Source organism: Parus major, chromosome 4 (genome assembly GCF_001522545.3).
Source record: "Parus major isolate Abel chromosome 4, Parus_major1.1, whole genome shotgun sequence".
Classification (NCBI taxonomy): Eukaryota; Metazoa; Chordata; class Aves; order Passeriformes; family Paridae; genus Parus; species Parus major.
In genome coordinates, this window is record NC_031771.1 from 11710067 (window position 1) to 11724750 (window position 14684).

At 40.4% G+C, this 14684-nt stretch overlaps 1 protein-coding gene and 1 long non-coding RNA gene across 2 annotated transcripts in view; both read right to left on the bottom strand.

Annotated features, from left to right (window-relative positions):
- Window positions 1-1713: 1713 nt before the first annotated feature.
- TMEM184C (transmembrane protein 184C) lies at window positions 1714-11592 on the bottom strand. Its single transcript, XM_015625774.2, has 10 exons — window positions 11322-11592; window positions 9409-9539; window positions 9275-9311; window positions 8308-8513; window positions 7299-7373; window positions 6433-6526; window positions 5370-5482; window positions 4578-4677; window positions 3947-4118; window positions 1714-3525 (listed from the first exon to the last, which is right to left on the bottom strand). The coding sequence occupies exons 1-10, from the start codon at window positions 11436-11438 to the stop codon at window positions 3233-3235; spliced, it is 1338 nt and encodes a 445-aa protein (XP_015481260.1). The 5' UTR covers window positions 11439-11592; the 3' UTR covers window positions 1714-3232.
- Window positions 11593-12161: 569 nt separating this feature from the next.
- Window positions 12162-14684, bottom strand: part of LOC107202800 — an 8606-nt gene continuing 6083 nt past the window's right edge. Inside the window, exon 3 of the long non-coding RNA XR_001520833.3 lies at window positions 12162-12593. This is a non-coding gene — a long non-coding RNA (uncharacterized LOC107202800). The remainder of the gene's footprint in view (window positions 12594-14684) is intronic.

Here is a 14684-nt window from a genome sequence, read left to right on the forward strand (position 1 = left end):
CGCAACAGCTCTGAGAGTGTCTCCCTCTCCAGCACAAGAAACCAGCCAGCCCCCAGCTGCCCCCACCTCCCCCTGGGCCCAGACAAATTCCCTGTGCTTCTCAAGAACCCACCAAGTGCCATCAATCTGGTTTTCCTGAAACTAATGGGCAAAAAATTCCATAGGTGAGATGGAGCAAAAGGAAGGACACCCAACCCCCAACAACTCTTCATTAGGTCAAACATTTCAGATAGTTTAACTTATTTCTATCTATTAATTTCTATTTATTTCTATCAAGTTTGCTCAGTTAACTTCAGGGACTGTTAGATCTGGAGTTGTCCCAGCCTCTGCTGAACCTGCACCTGATAAATTGCTGTAATAAAGCTCCTTTTGGAAGGGTGGAGGAAATATCTCCATAAAATAAAAATATTTTATGTTTTTCCAAAGCTGAGGCACGAAGTCGTATTTTCTGAAGATCACTAACTGGATACCATCCTTTATCCAAGGGGTACAATGTATAATGAAATGCAAGTGAATTAGAGTAGGACAGAGGCTTTTGATAGTACATAAAAACCAGTGTTTCTTAAACCCAAAACCTAAAACCACGATCCAAAAAATTTTGAATCAGTCTGACACAACTAAACCTGGCAGGTACATGGCGATTTCACCAGAGAGCAGTTTTATAAAAAAGTGTTTAGCATTCTTGTGCAGAAAGACCTCTAATAAAAACAAAAACTTTACAGAGTAGGTTAGGTGTATTTATTAAGATTTTAGTAATTAAGATGAAAGCAAAATGACTTCAAGACAAATGAAAGACATTCTAGTTTCCTTGAGTAAGGCAAGAGCAATCCTCAGGACCTCTGATAAAAAAACTTGGGTAGAGATTTGGCATAGAACAGCAGAAGAATAAATACAGTTAAGAGGAAAATGAACTATCTGCAAATGAACTTTCTATAGAATCATGATAGGTTATGCTGTGGAATGCTGTGGTAGTGGTTTTCAAAAGACAGGGTAGGTATCACTGCAAGATTTCTATTTATTTTTTTAGTTCAGTAGGAGTCTTTAGGGAAAGGTATGATCCTATAAGCTGCTGCAATTAAAAAATAACTTTTCTCCCAGAAAAAAACAAGCAGGAATATTATATTGTGCAAATATAGTAACTGAATAATAATAAAATAACTTAATAGCTTTCAAGAAATACTCTGAAAGAAGTAGCAAAGACACTTAAATAGCTGTTTTCCAATCAAGGTCCCCTCTGAACCTTAGTTTTACACCAAACAGACATAACTTCAAGTATTAAAAAAAAATAATTCTTCAGTGAGGTTTTTGAAGAGCTGGAGCACAGTAGCTAACTCTACTTGCAGCAGCCCTGCTCTCTCAGACATTATTCCTACCCCTGCTCCTTTTTACCTGTATACACGCAAGAAATCAGATTATTTCTGGTAGTGGCTGCAGGGGGCACTGAGGTCCCAATGCATTATGAACCTGTACAAGTTGTTTCCTTTTAGAGAAAGCTATTACATGCATAAGGTGATACCTGGGATGAAGCATGGATTAGAAGATTCTTCATAAACCCAAACAAGAATTCCCTTTACAGTACAAGTCATGAAATACTGAAAGCACAAATTCTTTCAGTAGTTCTATATAAGATCCTCTTCTTCCATGAGGACAGTTGTAGTCATGTGTCATTCACACTCTTAAATTACTGTAGCAGCAAATCAAACTGATAGAAGGTGAACAGTTTAAATAAAATCTTTAATTGCTTATTTACAACAAAGGCAATGAGTTGGCAAATTGAAAATCATGATTTTCACTTTCTCACTAACTTCAGATACAGCAAGTACATACTCAGCTATAAAATATGCAGCCTAGTGAGTAAGGCGCAATATTTACATCACACTAGTACTGCAAAAAAAGCACTTAAGATGAATTTACTGACAGCCAGAAGTTAAACATTTATCCTGGAAATGCTAACAATGCTGAAAAAGAAACTTAAGATCTTGCCATTTAAAAAGTAGTGCTCTACTGGTTTGGTTGTTTTTGTCAGATTGAAAACATGCAATAATAGTAAAAATCTGATAATGGGATAAAAACAATTCCTCTCTGACATTGTCAGTTTTTGCAAAGTAACATTTTGATACAAGTGTACTGCTTCTTGGGCTGAAATCTAGCCCTAGTAATTCCAGTATTAAGACTAGCTACATAGTTTTACCTCAGCAGAGGTCTTTCTTGGGGGGGGGGAAAAACAGCTATTACATTTGAATCCAGGCTATAGTAGAAGCATAATACAATCACACACAGACACAAATTTAAGAACACAAATTACTACAGACACAAGATAGCCTGCTTTAACAGCTTAAATAAAAACTTAAGTGTTAAAGAACTTATTGCAGCCCAAAATAAAGAAATCAGTTTTTCTACTTCCTTTTCAATATCCTTCGTTCCCCTTCCATGTATTTTAAGGTAGTAACCATTACTTGTATTTTAGAAGGATAGGGAAAAGAATAGTCATGGTAAAGTATTAATCCAAAACCATCCTGGCTGTCTCTTCTGGATACAAAAGACTTACAAACTATGAGCCTCAAGGACAACAGACACACCAACCCTATTATCTGTGCATAGGCTTTGATAGCAAGGCCTGCAGGGAATGTTCTCTTTGTAGAGGTTCTTTACTAATGCTCACTAGTAACTATCTTCATGAAGGGACTTTATTTAGCTATGTAGGAATGGGAAGAAGGTGGCATCTGTACAGAAGCTATCATTTCACCCACACTCCATTCAGCATTGGGTATGGAAGTTAACCATCATTAAGACAAGCAAAATTAACACAAACAGTTTTTGCTACTGCTATCCTTAAATTACATTCTTTAAATTAGGCTTTCCCATTGCTAGTAGTACTTGCACTTCATTTTTATATGAGCAGAGGATTTTTCTCAAATGTTTCTTTTGCACTAATGAAATTCAGTGAAATTTTGATATGATGTGGAAGCATTTAGCAGTTTAAGGAGATGATGCTTAAAGTTATGCAGAAACCTTTACAGTGTGCGTGTTTCATATCCATGGGGTACTTGCAGATGTTCACATCCTTACAGATTCTGGATTCAGATGACAGTTACAGCCATACCATATCCTCCTCATGTCCACGCAGCACCTTTCCCAAGCTTTTCAACTTTCATCCTTAACAGCACATGTTAACAGGACACATGTGGCAAGTATGTAACGACTTCTTGACACATTCAAAGAAAAGGTGAGTTTAACTTTTATCCAAAGCTTTCTCTGCCAAGTTGTTCTCTAGTTCAGGTGATTCCTCAGCATCCTGACTGGCAGAAGGGTTAAAAATCCCATCAACTGCAGGGGCTGTCGTCGGTGTTGTGAGAGGAGTCACAGTGTGTCCAAACCCCTGATAGTGACCCATGGGTGAAGATGGCATTGAAGAAGCATCAGAAATTGGGTCTTGAGTAGATGAAGACAGTAAACTTGTATGCTCATTTTGTTCATGATCCTCAGCAAAAAACATTTTCCTTGGCTGGCCCAAAACTGTCCTCCCTAGAATTATGTGAAATGAAAAGGTTTTTTAATCCTTCCAACACCAGTCTTTGAACATAGCAACTCTAAAACAGTCATGTTAAACTAGAAGATGAGTCTTTGTTTTGTATTGGTTTTACATGGGCATTGTTAGTTTTAATAAAGAAAATTATGTCTTACAATTTAAGAGAAAAACAAAGTACGTTCCTTTACTTACCTAACCTTTTCTATTTAAAAGAAAAATTAAAAACTAGACTAAATCAATCAGGAACTCTGCAAAGGAAAAACAGTCAGATAAACTATGAAATCCTCTAGGGATGCAGCTGCCACTGATTTGGTAATTGAATGTTCTCAGGCTACTATAAAGGTGGGCAATAGTGTGACATGAAGCTGGAAATACAGATTCTGTTGATAGATAGTTCAAATCTTGTCTGTTACTTACCCACATTTCGAACCTGTTCGGAGATATCTGCCCTTAGATCAGAAATATCCCACATTGCAAGGAAGGAGTCAAAGCATGAGCCTTCTTCAGCTTCTTGAACATAGGGTTTATAGGAAAAACTGTAGTGATGTGCAATAGCAGCCAGAAACATCTCCACACAAATGATAAAATCCTGTAATGACAGAGATACTGACTTAATCATTCATAACTGGAGAAAAATAGTTCTGGCTTTCTTCTACAACTGAAACACTGCAATTGCCCTGAGATACTGACATTAGCTACTTTTCCACCAGGATATTCTTGGCAGCTTTCAGAGAGCTATACTTAAAGGACTTGACTTAAACATATTTTAACAAGCAGCAGCTTTAAAATGAATACCTGCAAGAAGAAATGCAAGGCTATCCAGACACATTTCACTGGGGCACATTCCTTCTGCCCAGTACATGGATATAGAAGTGCTGAGTGTAAAACTCACATGGGCTCATTGGCTGAAACTTAGCCCAGCTTAAAATAAATCATTACTAATCAAGCCTGTGTTAATTACAGTGAATATGATAATATTTCCTTGAGATCAGCTATGTCATCTTATACATATAACCACTCCTCCCCAGAAATAACCATCTGCTCCTACCTGTAAACCTGTAGCCACAGCTTCCACACTCTGCCAATCCCAGGTGTGTTTCTCAGAAATAACACCAACTTTCACCAGCAATGCAATGAGCACAGCCTGCCTATAAAGAGAATTTATTATAAGAAGTATTTGTATTAGAATTGCAACAGTAGTGCCAAAAATCTGCAAGCAAATCTGGTCATACATATATATAGGAAAAAATCTTAAAAAAACTTTTCTGCTTATATGCTTAGATTTTAAGAGGAGGAAACAAACTTAACAAGAGATGTCGTTCATCCCTGACTCTGAAGACCAACAGAATGAACAGAGAACCAAAGGAGAGTTTGTTGTTCCAGTGAGTCATTAGAACAAGTTGCTTCTCTTTCAGGATGTTGCTGTAGCTCAGGGAGTAATGCTCTGATAGTCACATACACTCCCTCATTAGCAGCCAAGTGTGAGCAATGCCCAAACAGCAATTTTTCTTTAACTTACAGTAACTTATTTTGAAAAAGTATTTTTTTTTACTTATAAAAGAAAAAAAAAAGTTTTTATATATACAATAACTGCAAGTGCAGATTCTAAAATAAGTTCTGTTCTTGAGAATCACCTTGCAAAAGAGCAAGTCTAAAAAATAATCTTAAGTAAACGAGACTGCTATCTCCAAAATATTAGTACCCTCTTCCCCTCACTGCAGCTCACTAGGATTATGGGTACATACTTTAAGGCTTCTAACCTCAGTAACAAATCCAGACTTTTTAGCTCTTTTATGATCTGCCCTGAGAGCAAGAAGTAATAAGTGAAAAATCCACTTACCAGAAAGAAACAAAAACTACCATCTTCACACAAAGGAACTTGCCAACAGGCTGGATAGGATTCAGTTCCTCACGCAGAACTTTATAAAACAGCACCAGACAATACATGGCAAACTGACAAGGAAAAGAAAATGAATGAAAGGTTTCAAATCCTTGTTTATTTTGTGAGGGAGTTGTGTTACACCACCTCTACAGTTAAAATATGTATCACAGTATGATACAACCTGAAAATGCTATCTGTTTTTTTAAAAAAGAGACTTTGGTTTTATGGAATCTTTGCCTTTCTGTTTTAAAGCACTTCCTTTTTTTTAATTCTTGAAATTCTGATAATTTCAACCAGGACACAGAGGTTCATGCTGCTGCTGGGACTGTTGTCACAGCAGAAAGCAATTACAGCTCCTTCTGTGACAGTCACCCATCAAACACAGCGGTGGCAGTAAGAGGAGGACAGAATTTCCAAATTATCCCAGTTGTTATGCTGTTCTGACTCCTGCTGCTGTTGCAAAGAGAAGTAAAACCAATCCCTGGACTCCAAAATGAAACTCTCAATTTAAGGGGCTGACATCTTACCCTGACATTATCTGACAGCTGACCCAACAAGAAAAGGTGCTGGGCAGGCCAGACTCTCAGCATTGCACACACCATTTTCTTTTTTCCCTGTGAATGTTATCACCATTTTTAACACAGAATTTTTAACATATTGATTCTTTGTATGAGTGCTGGGAGGAAGCTCTGGGGGCAAGTGAAACCATCTCTTACCAGAGAGGGTAAGTCTTCAACTCTAATGCCTAGGCCATACCACCTCACCCATCAAATAATTTGGGATAGAAAGGTACTTGTTTTATGGAGCTTCATAGTAAAAATAATAAAAGTTTTAGATTATCTGGTTTTCCAGTGTTTTTCATACATAATATTTAACAGGCAGCAATTTTGACTTACAATGGAAACTATTCTACGTGTAAGAATTAACAGACATTAACACAATCACTGGCAACAGTTGACATAGAAGATTCACATAATACTAATGAATTCAAAGAGCAGAAAGATGTACTCCTGATACTCACTAGTTGTGACATGTTGTTAAGTATAACCAGGTAAGTCCATGCATTGTTGAAGCTGAAGTTTCCTTCATCATACACTCCCACTAGTTCACAAATTCTGGAAGAATTTTTAGAATTAATGACTATGGAGTAACAGGTCATCTCCCTCAAGTGCTATATCAATCAACCCTTAGAAAACCTCTTCTGGTACTCAAATATAGGCACTGGGGGCCTGCACAAGAATCTGCTTCCAACAGCACAAACACACACACACATATATATATATATATAATATATATATATATATAATATAGAAATATCAATATGGAAATTTATTCTGAGTAGCAACTTTTTCCACAGTCCCAGAGAATTAACACTAATGACCATCAATGATCATGAAATTAAGCTTTCAGCATCATCATGCATGACTGCCTACTGTTCCTTTACAAACACAGGCTATATGATATGAAGACACACAGTCAAGCTTGTCACATGCGAAGTTCAAACGTTTTTAGAAGTTACATGAAACCTGCCTTTAAAAATACTCATTTGTTTAAGCTGATGCAAAAAGGGAGGAGGAAAAAAGAATCTAAAAATTAAGAGATCATAAAAATGTGTTTCCCACCCCAACAGTACTTCACATTCTAAGCCACTGATTACAGAAGCTGGCATTAAGTATTTATGATTTCAATTCTGCAAAAGGTCATTTGCTATAGAGAAAGTCATAAAGAAATCACAGGTTGATTCAAATTGTTGGGACCCATTTAGCATGTAATACAAGTCTGCTTTCAAACTGCCTTGATCCTATACAAAGAGCATGAAAATTCTTTCCAGTGTAACTCAGGATCATATCCTGAAGATCAATATTAATTATTTTTCAGTGTACTTACAAAGCAATAATGGTAGTAAATGGTCTGACAACAGTGTACTGCAAAACACCCAGTTTACATCTAAATAATAAAACTCTGAAAAAGAAACACAAAATTCATTGCACAAGGATTTAAATACAACTCACTTATGGAAAATTCCTATTCTCAGTATATTTACTAAGGAAAATTTTAATTTTATAGTTCTTTCAACTTCTGCATCCAGGACTTGATGTTACAGTATATGGTGTGTATACACAAAATACACAAAACAGCTGGATTTTTACAGACACATTACATGAAATACTCAACGATTCGCTTATTTTAGCCATGAAAAGCTTCCGGCTGGGCTAAATAAAGATAATGCAAGTTTTGCTATGCTTGAATCATAATAATTGCCCTAAACACTTAAGAGAACCAAAGCTCTTTTCCCACTATGGCAAACTGTATAAAGAAGCTGTGACCACTGAGGCCCACCTTCCCCTCCCCTCACCGCAAGCAGCTTTATCAAAATCAAAATCTCCTGAGAGAGAGAGAGAGAGAGAGAGAGAGAGAGAGAGAGAGAGAGAGAGAGAGGGAGAGAGAGAGAAAGAGAGAGATTTTATCAGTTTAAGCATTCAGAAATAATCAGTTTAGGTGCATAAGGTGCCTTTCACCCTTCACCTGAAGTAAAAACAACAGGCTACCCAGTCTGCTCCCAATTCCACATGAGGCTTTTGGCAAATATTTTCTGATTGCAAAAGAAGCAGATTACAGGAGACCTTTTTTAAATATTTTTCAAGAATAAGAAAGTTTCCTTCAGTACCCCCTGAGTCAATCAATCCATGTTAGTAACTAAGTCAAATTCACTTGTTTTATAGGTTGATTGTCACTCGTCCACAGCTGCTTTCAGCAGAGGTTCACAGTTGATCAAACACATACAAGCCATAAACTAACTCCATCAAGCAGCAAAAGTTATGCTGGGAAACATGAAAACTAAACGTTTGGATCTGCCTACACAGCATAAAGCTTGAATATGTCATCATATACTCACTCTCCCATAGCCCACGACGGACAGCAACAGAGAGGGGGCAGATGCCTCTGCTGATCTTTTGCTTCTATTATTAACACGAGGTTTGGGTACCGGTTGGTTAGGTAATTTGAAAGAAAAACCATAAAGTTATAGATGACATAAGCTTCATAGCATTCTCGACATGTATCCACATATATTGCAATCTTGGGGTATTTCAAAGCTATCCACTGCAAGAAGAGAGGTACACAAAAGGTTACGTGCAAGAAACACAAAAAGGATTCCAACGCCAACACCGGTTCAGCAAGCCCTTGAGCCTGCAGGCACTGATCAAACAGGGCTGGGAGCACTGGGCTAAGGGGAGAGCAATGCTACAGCTACAAAGTAACATTCTATAAAACACGCACAAAACTCCAGATTCCAACGGTAGCAGCCAAATTGCTGAGTTTCAAAGAAAAAGTGCAAAATGGGATTTTTTATTTTTAGTGAAACTGTGGTTATGCATCAACTGTCAGAGCTCTCAGTTTCTGACTATCACAGTGCTGTTGTACTGTGCAAAGGATGTTATCCTTTGTACCCTGAACCAAAAGGGAATCATTTTAGCACTAAGCATAACTCAGGAAAGAATTCTATGAGTAAGCCTAACTTGGGTAAGGAAGGTACAGAACTGAATTTTGAGGCAGCTCTTGGGTCAGCCCAGTTTCCACTTCTGCTAATAAGATGGAAGGGCCAAAAGCAGGCTCCTGTAATACCCTCTCCACATCCATCATAAAGGACACCCAAGGACAGGTTATCAAAAGAAACCCCAAATCTCCAGAAGAAGAATAAGTATGATGAGAACTATGCTTCTGACATACTTCATAAACAGGAATGTCCAGAAGTTTCTAGGACTACCCCCTCCATGCAGCTTCTGCCACGACACTGTTTTCCCTCCCTCCCACAACAAACAGAATTTACTTGATTGAGCTGGTAACAGTAAGAGAACACTTACACTGTCTAAACTGTAAATCGGCACCATCCACAGAATCCTGTTACAACAACAAAAGAACATTTTATATTACTAGAACTATTTTTAGTCTGAATTAAATCCAGTATTTGTAGCATAGGTACAATGTGAAATATTACCTTATTATTGGTTTCTGTAATTCAGGTTGAGTATAATGGACTAAGTGTTGTAGTATCCCCCAGAGAGATATTGGTATAGTCATTAGCAGAAATATCCCAGCGATAAACCATGCCTTGGTATGAATTCCAACCTTGCAAGATCAAAGTTCCAGTCTTAATACTTTCAAGTATTTACAAGTACACAAAACATTCCATAAAAACAGAGTAATGCCTAGTACTTAATTTACTGAAACCCACAACAGATTCCTTGCTTTATGTATGGAAGTTGTCTTGATTCACTGCTGCATTATAAAGTTTCTGAAAACCTGTGGATTTAAAAACTTTTTTTAACTTTATAATCAAGTTCCAAATAGTAATGAATTAGTTTTTATTTAACAAACTGAAATAGATATACACGTAGATACATAAAACCATCATGTCTGCTAAACTACAGTGCTGAATTTTTAAACCAAAGCTCTCTGATAAACAACTAATAATCCTAAGTACCAAAACCTGAGAAACATAGCAGACCCTTCTCAGTTTCCTCTGATGACAATCTTTTCTCTGATGCCCTACTTTATACCAGCATCCAATATCTCTTATTGTTTTCTGGTTTTACTTCTGATCAGTTTCCCTACAAGTATCAAGACAAGACTTAATGGTATAAACTTGGATATAAACATCTATTGTGCTGAACATGCATTGAGCACCAGAACAGGAACTCAAACCTGAAAATTTTAAACACATTCAAGACAGATCTCACTGTCATTAAGTCCTGAAAATTATACCCTGAGAAAAGCCTACCTCCAGGGGCATAGACCTGCATCACATTGAAAAATACATATATTTTAAGGTTAAAATTTTACTTGTTGTTAGAGAAGCTATGTGATCATATGTATGTGTAATTCACACACCACAGTTATGGTATCACCAGCATGAAAGAGTAGCTTCTCTATCCATAGAGATGCTCTACTAAATTCTCCCAAAACAGACAGAAACACCTTTAAGAACGCCAGCACTAGTACTAAGTTTCAAAATCTAAGTTCTGGGATGAACTTATGGAGAGAGTCAGTCTCTTCTTGCTGGTTCCCAGCAATAGAACAAGAGGCAATGGGCAGAAACTGATGCCCATTTCTCAAGAAGTTTCACCTGACCATGAGGAAGAACTTCTTTGCTGTGCAGGGACCACACACTGGAACAGATCGTCCAGTGAGGGTGTGGAGTCTCCTCTGCTGGAGATATCCAAGAACTGTCTTGACACAATCCAATGCCATGTGCTCTGGGATGATCCTGCTGGAGCACAGAGGTCGGACCAGGTGACCCACTGTGGTCCCTTCCAACCTGACTTATTCTGTCACTCTGTGACTCTTGGCTGACTCGAATTTTTTCAGAATTGTGCCAATTGCTCAAACACCAACTGTTATGGAAATAGAAGGGGAAGAAATCACTGCCCTGTTCCTTAGAAGTTCACTAGGGCTTTAGCAGCAGGACAAATGTGTCCAGCAGCACCACGGCCCTTCTCTACCCTCTCCTTTCATGGAGTGGGTCAGATTGGAAGGGACCACAATGGGTCATCTGGTCCAACCTCCATGCTCCAGCAGGGTCATCCCAGAGCACATGGCACGGGATTGTGTCCAGACTGTTTTGGAACATGTTCAGCAGGGGAAACTCCACACCCTCACTAGACAATCTGTTCCAGTGTGCGATCACTGCACAGTAAAGTTCTTCCTCATATTCAGATGGAACTTCCTGTGCATCAGTTTCTGCCCACTGCCTCTTGTCCTATTGCTCAGCACCACCAAGCAGAGCCTGGATCCAACCTCCTGGCACCCGTCATTTCGATACTTTTATACACTGATGAGGTAACATATTTCCCCGCCGCATCCCTGCCCGGGGCCGAGCCCGCTGCCAGCGGCCCCGGCCGCGCCCCTCACCTCCAGCTTCTGCAGCTCCCACACGCAGAGCGGCACCACCACCAGCAGCCCCACGATGTAGAGCAGCACCACGAGCGGCCGGATCCATCGCCGCCAGTTCCCGCAGGTGCACGGCATGGCCGCGGCGCCGCCGCCAGCGCTCCTCGCACCGACCTCAGCGGGCCGGCAGCCCCTGAGGAGTGTGCATCACCGGCGGGACCGCCGCCTCGGTTGCGTCTCCCGGCCGCACTCCGTATCCCGGCTCGGCCCCGTCCCGCCCCGGCGCTCCCAGCCCTGCCCTGCCCTGCCCCGCTCACGCCCCCGTGGCGCTTCCGCCCGGCACCGCTTCCGGCTTCCCCGATGGCCTCTCTGATTGGCTCCTCGCCCTGCCCATCACCGCTGCCCCGCCCACCGGGGGGCCAGCCAGGGGGAACCGCGCGGCCGTGCACCCCCCCAGCTCCGAGAGGGTTGGTGTGCTCCACCCGCCCCCCCCCCCGCCGCCGGCAGTGGGCTGTGCCACGTTCCCCGAGCCGCTGGAGCTGAGGGAATGGAGGGAATGGGCGGCAGGGATTGTGCGGGAGCGGCAGCGGTGCCGGCTGAAGCGGAGGCGATGGAGCTGAGGGAATGGAGGGAATGGGCGGCAGGGATTGTGCGGGAGCGGCACAGGCAGCGGTGCCGGCTGAAGCGGAGCCGCTGCTCCACCTGCGCTGCTCAGCACAGCCCCTGCCTCAGCCGCCTCCCCTGGGAGCCGCCCGGGGTGAGCAATGCCCGGCAGAGCCGCGCATCGCAGTACCGGGCACGGATTGCGACACAGCCGAGACGTGCTCCAGCGGGCACACCAATAATGCAAAATAATTCAAAATAGGTGTTAAACTTCAACTATTTGTTGAGCGTTTGTTTTCGTGTTTTGGGAGTGCCGTCTAAAAGCTGCTAAATTGCCAGCTAAGCCCGTAGTAGTCAGTGGCAAAGACGGGCCCTCAGGTGAGGAACTAAGTTAGGACCGCAGGTGATAACACGGCCAAATGTTCCAGGAGCTGCAGCTCCGATGTCTTGCAAGGAGTCAAATGCAGATTTTACTTTGAGGCGTCACTAAAACGTGCTGGAAGAACCCCCATGAATAAAGAGGTACTAAGGACCAGGATCTTTTATTTCTGTGTAAAAGTTGTAATTGGCAGCTAGGAGACGGGGTCAGTTTCCCAAGCATTGTGTGGGCTGTCGGTGAGTGAGCACTAACTCCATCTCCAGAACACACATATTCTTCCTGGTTTTCAGCGGGAAGCTACTTGTAAAATACTGGAAAAAAACAAATTGAAAGAGTTCACCCTCACTAAATATTAGGGCTTCTAGTACTAGAGAAAGTAACAAAGCTACTCCCCAGAACTTGCAGATGACAGCTGTACTAGCAGCATTCCCTGCTGCTGGAAAGTCTGATGTGAATTATTGTTGATGTCAATCATTATGTACATTGTGCTCTCATGAATTTCAAATTTATTTAAAGGAGAGTTATGTCAAAATATAATAAACTGGGATTATTCCTTAGCATGTGGAAGCCTATAAAACATTTACTAAATTAAAATGGCAGAGAAAATAGACTATTTTATAATTGTGATTAGAAAACTATGTGGTATTTATTGTTTATGAAATCCTTTTTTTGTTTGTATGCCATTTGTTTCATAGGTTTCATCATTTTTTGTTGCTTTGTGTTATGCAAGTGTAGATGCATGGTGATAACCAGGGGCTGTTCCTCTTGCCTGATCATAATTTCCTTGTGAGGTGGACAATAAGGACTAAATTCAAATTCTCATAGAGTGAAAAGTCAGAGATTTCACCTCATTTATGGTGGTCTTACTGTCACAATGTCACAATTTATGATGTCTTGATATCACATCCAACAGCAAACACCTGATCAGTCCACTCTCCTCTCTGGTCCTTACACCACCAACCTTTCTAGAACATTTTTATTTCATTTTATTAAAACTTAATGAAGGTTAGAAACTCGATTTAATTTCTTTTTTCTTTTCCATCACTATTTCTCTGTCAGAGGGCTGTCACCAGTTACAAGAAACTGATGTTACGGAAATGCTGCCACCACATTCTGATTACTTCCTTGTTTCTTTTGGTGGTGGTCATGCTAGAGAGTGATTGGGTTTTGGAGCTAGAAGCATCTGTAATCAGTAGCTTGGGTGGTAACTAGATGCAATTTCTTTGTTCTTTTGGTCACTCAGATTTGTGCATGTTAATTAGCTGGGGACTTTTTAGCTGCCTCCATATGTCCCTTCAAACCTCAACCATTTGTGGGAATAAAACTGCTGCCATAATAATATGGTGATGAAATATGGTGGAAAAAGTTGCTACGCGACACCTCTACAATAAAATTTTTCAGCTCAAAGAAAGATTATAGAAACAAATCCCACCCATACCCCATAATCTGTGAAGAAAGAAAACGAATGTGGACCATGATCAGAGGTCCCTTCTAACTAAAAATTCTTTCATTAAGCATAAAAAAATATATTTATTTATTTATTTATAGTAAACTGTGTTACCTGAAGAACACCTTTTCTCCTTTACCTATTATGTGTCCTTCTGTTGATAAGTTATTAGATTTTTGCTGAAAATTCCTCATGTTAACTGTTTTATTTACAGCAAGGATTCCCGAACACTGGTATGGAAATTATTCCAGAAAATAATCTGGCCTGGTAGAGAAGTGGGCAGTATTGTTGCTTAGGTTGTACCTGCTGCAACAGGTACACTGTCAACTCTCATTTGGGAAACGTTTGGGGACCAACAAAAAACCCCTCTGTTATCTCTCACCTTGCAACTACAGCTTTAAAATACAGTATGTACCCAGCTGGGGTTGCTAACAAAGCTGAGAGTGCTGGAGCCTCTCCCTTCTTTCACTCCCCTTCTCAGGAGAGAATTTTTGAGACCTGCACAGCATTACAGGAAATGATGGATTCGCCTGTAGGTGGGGCACAGGGACTATTTCTGGGCAGCTTTTCCTCTCAGCCAAATTAAGACGTTAGCACTGGCAGTAACACATTGAACGTGAGTCAGGCAGCACAAGACCTTGAACTAAAAATGGGGATCCTTTTAACTGACTTCTGATTTTTGAGCCTTTGGAAAAGCCACGTATTAGCAGCAGAAAATCTGTTTCTCTGATATAATGGTTTTTAACACTTTCATCATGAACAAAATACCATAAATTTATCAGGTGATAAAATTGCCCTGGAACAACTGAAACTGGTTCAAGAAGGGGAAGTAAATATGTGAACCCAAGTACAGAAGGTTCACTGCCTTTCTTCCTTCATTGTATCAGGTTCTGCTGCAGAAGGGTGCTTCCAGCTGTTTATTACAGATGTTCAGCAGGCAAATGATTGAATGGGA